The sequence below is a fragment of the Protobothrops mucrosquamatus genome, unplaced genomic scaffold (assembly GCF_001527695.2).
Source record: "Protobothrops mucrosquamatus isolate PMUCROS unplaced genomic scaffold, P.Mucros_1.0 scaffold6652, whole genome shotgun sequence".
Classification (NCBI taxonomy): Eukaryota; Metazoa; Chordata; class Lepidosauria; order Squamata; family Viperidae; genus Protobothrops; species Protobothrops mucrosquamatus.
Window position 1 is genome coordinate 11,407 of NW_015392472.1, and position 7,941 is coordinate 19,347.

General features: G+C 51.1%; 1 protein-coding gene across 1 annotated transcript in view; it reads left to right on the forward strand.

The window, feature by feature from the left end:
* LOC107300312 (arf-GAP with Rho-GAP domain, ANK repeat and PH domain-containing protein 1-like) overlaps window positions 1-7,941 on the forward strand; it is a gene marked incomplete at both ends in the record, with an annotated part of 23,722 nt that overhangs the window by 11,373 nt on the left and 4,408 nt on the right. Inside the window, 6 exons of the mRNA XM_015829647.1 lie at window positions 38-77; window positions 456-619; window positions 1,884-2,096; window positions 5,091-5,196; window positions 6,130-6,361; window positions 7,308-7,373. Of these exons, the coding sequence (XP_015685133.1) occupies window positions 38-77; window positions 456-619; window positions 1,884-2,096; window positions 5,091-5,196; window positions 6,130-6,361; window positions 7,308-7,373 (821 nt within the window). The remainder of the gene's footprint in view (window positions 1-37; window positions 78-455; window positions 620-1,883; window positions 2,097-5,090; window positions 5,197-6,129; window positions 6,362-7,307; window positions 7,374-7,941) is intronic.

Consider the following 7,941-nt stretch of genomic DNA (forward strand, 5'->3'; position numbering starts at 1 on the left):
GTCTCGCCCTCAATTAATTCTTATTTTTGCTTTTCAGCCCTCGAGAACGACGTCCTCGTGCTGGTGGAAAGAAGAAGGTGAGATGTTTCCAGGGACCATGCAGGCAGTCCCCCACTTACGACGGTCTCTTTAGTGACTGTTCAAAGTTGCCATAGTGCTGAAAAAATGGACCTACAACCGGTCCTCGCACTTGCAACCGAGGCAGCGTCCCTGCGGGGCCCGGGGCGACTGGCTTGTATTTATGACGGCTGCGGAGTCCTGGGTTCGAGGGATCCCCTTTGGCGACCAGGGGTGGGGTGGGGGGGAACTGGATTCGCTTAATGACCGATTCGCCCAGCATGGCAGAAAGATGGTGAAATTGGGTGCGGCTCGCTTAGTGGCTGCCTCGCTTAGCAACGGAAGTTCCAGCCCTGATTGTGGTCGTAAGTAATGCCTCTTCTTCCTCCTCCTTCCAGAACGCTCTACATCCAGGGCGAGAGACGGCTGGCCTTCCTGGGCTGGGTGGGGGCCATCCAGAGAGCAGCTGGCAGCTCCGGGGACACTTTGTCGGAACAGCAACTGACCGACATGGACGTGCCCGTCATTGTGGACAGGTGCATCGATTACATCACACAGTGCGGTAAGCGGGGGGGGGGGGGTTTGCCTTGGGAGGGATGGAGGGAGGGAGGGCCCCCCAAAGATCTTCCTTCCTTTCCTTTCCTTTCCTTTCCTTTCCTTTCCTTTCCTTCCTTCCTTCCTTCCTTCCTTCCCCTTCTCTCTTCCCGCCTCCCTCTCCCTCTTTCTCTCTTCCTTCCTTCCTTCCTTCCTTCCTTCCTTCCCCTTCTCTCTTCTTTCTCCCTCTCCCTCTCTCTTTTCTTTCTTTCCTTCCTTCCTCCCTTCCGCCCTTCCTTCCCCTTCTCTCCTCCCACCTCCCTCTCCCTCTCTTTCTTCCTTCCTTCCTTCTTTCCTTCCTTCCTCTTCTCTCTTCCCTCTCCCTCTCCCTCTCCCTCTCTTTCTCTCTTCCTTCCTTCCTTCCTTCCTTCCTGCCTTCCTTCCTTCCTGCCTTCCCCTCTCCCTCTCCCTCTTTCTCTCTTCCTTCCTTCCTTCCTTCCCCTTCTCTCTTCCCTCTCCCTCTTCCTCTCCCTCTCTCTTTCTCTCTTCCTTCCTTCTTTCCTTCCTCCCTGCCTGCCTGCCTGCCTTCGCCTTTTCTCTCCCCCTCCCTCTCCCTCTTTTTCCCTTCCTTCCTTCCTTCCTTCCTTCCTTCCTTCCCCTTCTCTCTTCCCTCTTCTCTCTTCCTCTTCCTCTCTCTTTCTCTCTTCCTTCCTTCCTTCCTTCCTGCCTGCCTGCCTGCCTTCCCCTCTCCCTCTTTCTCTCTTCCTTCCTTCTTTCCTTCCCCTTCTCTCTTCCCTCTCTCTTTCTCTCTTCCTTCCTTCCTTCCTTCCCTCCATTTCTCTTTCCCTCTCCGTCTTTATTCTCTCTTTCTCTCTGTTACTCTTTCTTTCTTTCTTTCTTTCTTTCTTTCTTTCTTTCTTTCTTTCTTTCTTTCCTCCCTCCCTCCCTCCCCTCCTTCCTTCCTTCCTTCCTTCCTTCCTTCCTTCCTTCCTTCCTTCCTTCCTTCCTTCCTTCCTTCCTTCCTTCCTTCCTTCCCCATCTTGCTATCCAAAGCAACTTACCTTGCAATAAAAACAGAAGTATCAAAACAATTAGGAATCTAGGAATAATTTAAAATCGCCAGAATCCCATACGGGGAGTCCTTGAGTTAAACAACCGTGAGTTGTGAGTTGTGCCAGACACAAAGTGGTCCATCGCGTGACCAGATCCAACCTTATGACGGGGTGATGGGCCATGTCGAGCTCTGCAAGTCCTTCACCCTCTCCTCTTCCTCCTCCTCCTCCCCCCCCCAGGACTGACCTCGGAGGGCATCTACCGGAAGAGCGGGCAAAACTCCAAGATCACCAGCCTGCTGGAGTCCCTCCGCCGAGACGCCCGCAAGGTCCGGCTGAAGGAGGAGGACCACCAGCTGGACGACGTGGCCAACACCCTCAAGCGGTTCTTCCGGGACCTGGAAGATGGGCTCTTCACCAAGGACTCTGCCCAGGCCTGGCTGAAAGTGCCAGGTAAAGGAGGTGCGGAGGTGGGGGGGCACACCCAGATCCCCCCTTCCCTGAAGGGCTCGGCCTGCAGTAGGAGAGAATCCCTGGAGCTCAGAGCTGAACTGGGGAGGGGGGGGTCCTGGGTGCTCTCTGAGCTGGGTGGTTTCCTTGCAGATGTTTCGTGACCCAACTGGGGAACGTCATCAGTGGTAGAAGGGGGAAGGAAGGAAGGAAGGAAGGAAGGAAGGAAGGAGGGAAGGAAGGAAGGAAGGAAGGAAAGAAAGAAAGAAAGAAAGAAAGAAAGAAAGAAAGAAAGAAAGAAAGAAAGAAAGAAAGAAAGAAAGAAAGAAAAAGAGAAAGAGAAAGAAAGAAATGAAGGACTGTGGGGTCCTTGGTGCCCTCTGAGCTGGATGGTTTCCTTGCAGACATTTCATGACCCAACTAGGGAACGTCATCAGTGCTAGAAGGGAGGAGGAGGAAGGAAGGAAGGAAGGAAGGAGGAAGGAAGGGAAGGAAGGAAGGAAAGAAAGAAAGAAAGAAAAGAAAGAAAGAAAGAGAAAGTAAGAAAGGAAAAAAGAAAAAAAAAGAAAGAAAGAAAAAGAGAAAGAAAGAAAGACAGACTGTGGGGTCCTTGATGTTCTCTGAGCTGGGTGGTTTTCTTGCAGACGTTTCATGACCCAACTAGGGAACATCATCAGTGCTAGAAGGGTGGGGGGTTTGCAGAGAGGAGGAGGAGGAGGACTGTGGGGTCCTCAATGCTCTCTGAGCTTGGTTTTCTTGGTGACTTTTTATCACCCAGCTAGGGAACGTCATCAGTGCTAGAAGGGAGAGGGGTTTGTGAGGAGGAGGAGGAGGAGGAGGAGGAGGAGGAGGAGGACGGGGACTGAGGGGTCCTCAATGCTCTCTGAGCTGGGTGGTTTTCCTGCAGACTTTTTATCACCCAACTAATGAGAATGATCAGTGCTGGAAGGGAGGGGGTTTGCAAAAAGCAGGAGGAGGAGGAAGAGGAGGAGAAGAACTGAAGGCTCGGATGTTTTCTTGCAGACGTCTCATGACCCAGCTAGGGAACGTCATCAGGGCCAAGGGATTCTGCCTCCAGAGAGCCTTCAGCGGTGAATGCTCCAACACTGGAGGTTTTTAAGAAGAGACTGGACAGCCCTTTGTCTGAAATGGTGTAGGGTTTCCTGCCTGAGCAGGGGGTTGGGCTAGATGACCTCCAAGGTCCCTTCCAACTTTACTATTATTACTATTAAATGCTTTCCCTGAAAACAGGGGTAGCTTCGCATTTCTGAAAAGTGGGCCAGGAGCTGTGAAACACGGGACACGGTTCGTCCCTCACTTGCAACCATCGATTTAGCGAACGCTCGAACTTGCAACGGCCCTGAAGAACGTGGGGCTCAGGACCAGTCCTCACCCTTACGACCCTTGCAGCCTCCCCGGGGTCACCTGATCAGAACTCAGGCCCTTGGCAACAACCGGCCTGTGTTTTACGACGGCTGCAGCGTCCTGGGGTCCACCCGATCGCCTTTTGCGACCTTCCTAGGTTCGCTTAACGACTAGGTGATCCCCTTGACAAAAATCTGACGCGATTCATTTAGCGACTGCCTTCCTTAGCAACGGAGATTTTGATGGTTGTAAGTCAAGGATCCACTGCAGTGTCCCTGCTGGTTCACCCTTCAGCGTCCTACGGTGAAAAATGCGGACTTTTCAAGGAAAAAAAAAAACAAACGAGAGATAGGCAGTCCTCGAATTTACAACGGTTCACTTAGTGACCGCTCAAAGTTGAAGCGGCACCGAAAAAAAGCGACTTACGACCGTTTTTCACCCTTAACGACGGTCGCAGCGGTCACGGGGTCACGGGAATCAAAATTCGGATGCTGGGCAACTGGCATGTTACTTAATGACGGTTGCAGTGTCTCGGGGGATCACGTCATCCCCTTTTGCGACCTTCTGATTCACTTAACGACTGTGTCACTCGCTTAACAACTGCAGCGGTCCCCTTAGCAGCGGTAGGAAGAAAGGTTGTAAAACGGGGTGAAATCCACGTAACGGTCTTGCTTAGCGACGGAAATGTTGGGCTTCGTTTTGGTCGTAAGAGGAGGACTCCCTTTGAGGGATTGGGCATCCAGGCCCTATCCATCACTGCACCTGCATGAGCCCACCTTGCTTGGCCCTTCTGACCAAGTGGACTTTGGTGAGGTGGGCGCCCGTAAAGTATCTCTGATGCAGGAGGGGTTTTATGGGGCCACTATGTACAGGTATAGTATAGGGGAGACCTTGCTCAATAGTAGTAACTGTGAGAGGGATCTCGGAGTCCTAGTGGACGATCCCTTAAATAAGAGCCAGCCGTGTGCTGCAGCTGCCAAAAAGGCCAACACAGTTCTGGGCTGCATGAACAGAGGGAGAGTATCAAGATCAGGTGAAGGGTTAATACCACTTTACAAGGCCTTGGTAAGGCCACACTTGGAATACTGCATCCAGTTTTGGTCGCCACGATGTAAAAAAGAGGCTGAGACTCTAGAAAGAGGGCAGAGAAGAGCAACAAAGATGATTAGGGGACTGGAGGCTAAAACATGCAAGGAACGGTTGCTGGAATTGGGGATGTCTAGTTTAATGAAGAGAAGGACGAGGGGGGACATGATGGCAGTGTTCCAGTATCTCAGGGGCTGCCCCAAAGAAGAGGGAGTCAAGCTATTCTCCAAAGCACCTAAAGAAGGCAGGACCAGAAGCAACGGGTGGAAACTAATCAAGGAGAGAAGCAACCTGGAACTAAGGAGAAACTTCCTGACCGTTAGGACAATTAACCAGTGGAACCACCTGCCTCCAGAAGCTCTGAATGCGCCAACACTGGAGGTTTTTAAGAAGAGACTGGATGGCCATTTGTCTGAAATGGTATAGGGTTTCCTGCCTGAGCAGGGGGTTGGACCAGATGACCTCCAAGGCCCCTTCCAACTTTATTATTATTATTATTTGTAAGGTGACTCCCTCTTGTTCACTGTCTTGTGCTTCTCTTGGCAGCTCTGGAGGACCTCGCCGAAAGGATCAACCGCTACCGTAGACTTCTCAACAGCCTCCCGGTGGTCAACAAAGCCACCATGAAGGCCTTGATCAACCATCTCTACCGGTGAGTGGTGACCTGGGATGGGAAAGTGAAGAGTCCCTCTCTCCTGGGTGGAAAGGTCTGGACAACTCTTGAGTTTTACTGCTTGGCTCCTACTTCTGGATTCAGAAGGTTAGAATCCTAGGACTGGAAGGCCTTAAGAGGTCTTCTAGTCCAACCCCTGTCCAGGGTGGGAATCCTCAGATCATCCTGTCCAGTTCTTGATGGAGCACCACAACTTTCTGTAGGGAGATTGCGCAACTGCTTTGTATCTCTTGAAGGTTCCTCCTTATTTTGAGTTTGGATCTCTTTTTTAAAGCTTCTACCTGTTGATTCTTGTCCTACCCTTGGGCATTATGGAGAATAAGGCCATGTCTTCTTCCCTGGGATGGTCCTTCAAGAATTGGAAGACTGCTGTGGTGTCACCTTCAACCTTTTCTTCTTAGGCTGGACAGACTCAGCTCTTTTAACCATCCTTTGAATTGGTTCTGTGTTTGGGATGTGAGGAAGGGTATTCTACTGGCCCCACCTTCCCTGTAGACCTGGGATGTCCAACCTTGATCTCATGAAGACCTGTGGACTTCAACCCCCAGAATTCCGTAGCCAACATGGCTGGTTGGAGAATTCTGGAAGTTGAGGTCCACAAGACTTCAAGTGGAGTTGAACTTTGTGGAGCTGAAGTCCACAAGACTTCAAGTGGAGTTGAACTTTGTGGAGCTGAAGTCCACAAGACTTCAAGTGGAGTTGAACTTTGTGGAGCTGAAGTCCACAAGTCTTCAAGTGGAATTGAACTTGTGGATCTGAAGTCCACAAATCTTCAAGTGGAGTTGAATGTGGAGCTGAAGTCCACAAGTCTTCAAGTGACCAAGCTTGGATACCCTTGCTGTAGACCCTTCCTTAGACAGGCAGACAATTATGGGGTCCACGTCCCACAGCTCCATGTTGTCTCTTTCACAGCATCCAGTGTTTTTCTGATGAGAACCAGATGACCACCCACAACTTGGCCATCGTCTTTGGGCCAACGCTCTTCCAGACGGACGGCAAGGACTTCAAGGCTGGACAAGTGGTGGAGGACCTCATCAGATGCTACATGGAGATCTTCAGTGTAGGTTGGGCCAAGGATGATGGGCCAGCGGGCATCGCTGGATTGGGTGGGCCTCGGCCTACCAGTCCTGCAGAATTGGCGCTCTGATCAGAATGGATGTTTGTACAGGAAGTCCTCAACTTATGACCGTTTTGGAGCTTGCCCATCCTGGTTATAAGTCAGGACAGTGTCAAATGGCTCTGTCACATGACTGACCTGATTTTTTGCAACGGTTACTAAGTGAATCCGCAGTCACTGAGCTAACGACACGCTTGTTAAGCGGACCAACACTTCGTTACAGTCAGTGCCGGTTTTCGTCAAAACCGTGTTGTAAAACGCAAAGATGTGACTGCGGGATGTTGCAAATGGTTGTAAATGTGGTGGTGTTGTCAAGCACCTGAAGTCTGGTCATGCGGCCACAGGTGTGTGTTTGTGTGTGTGTGTGTGTGTGTGTGTGNGTCCAACCCCCTGCTCAGGCAGGAGACCCTATAGTACCGTTGCAAACAAGTGGCTGTCTAGTCTCTTCTTAAAAGCCTCCAGTGATGGAGCCTGCACGACCTCTGGAGGCAAGGAGTTCCACTGGTTCATTGATCTGGGTTTACAGACTGAGAGAGTGGGAAGGGATAGAATAGACAGACAGACAGACAGACAGACAGATAGATAGATAGATAGATAGATAGATAGATAGATAGATAGATAGATAGATAGATAGATAGATATGGAGATAGATAGATAGATAGATAGATAGATAGATAGATAGATAGATAGATAGATAGATAGATAGATAGATAGATAGATAGATAGATAGATAGATAGATAGATAGATAGATATCTGGATGGATGGATGGATGGATGGACAGATGGACGGATGGACAGATGGATGGACAGGCAGATGAGATAGATAGATATATTGATAGATAGGTAGGTAGATAGGTAGGTAGGTAGGTAGGTGTAAAAATGATTTTAATAGCATCCCTAGCCTAGCCTCCCAGTCTGAAGATGTCCTTTGAGTTTGGGGGCTTGTTTTATCATCCCCCCCCCTTCTCCACAGGCTGGGGACTTCATCTGCACGGTGTATCTGGAGGAGAAGAAGATGGAAGCCGAGCAGCACGTGAAGGTGAGACAGGCCAGGCCAGAGACCGCAGCCGAGGGAGGGGGGCTGTGGTGGTCTGAGGCTGGCAGGGGAAGCCACGTGACTAGTGGGAGATGATGGGGGGGGCAGGCACTCAGGGCCGGGTGTTGGGGAGAGAGGACAAAAGGAAGGGGGGTCTGGCTGCAGCCCCAGGATCCAAATTTGTGGACGCTCTGCGGATGGATCTCAGTTGAGAACTGAACTGCTGGCCTTTTGGGCCAGCCCTTGAAGGCTACCTGGTCTTTCCCAGCCTCTTGCAACCCGGTGGATTGGGACTATATTTCCCAGATGTTCCAGCCACTGTACTCAACACGGAAGGCCAACTGGCTTTCGTGCCTAAGGCGGGACTAGAACTCTCCGTCTCCTGGTGATTGGCCCAAAGTCTCCCAGCTGGCTTTTATAGCTAAGGCGGGACTAGAACTCACCGTCTCCTGGTGATTGGCCCAAAGTCTCCCAGCTGGCTTTCGTGCCTAAAGCGGGACTAGAACTCTCCGTCTCCTGGTGATTGGCCCAAAGTCTCCCAGCCGGCTTTCGTGCCTAAGGCGGGACTAGA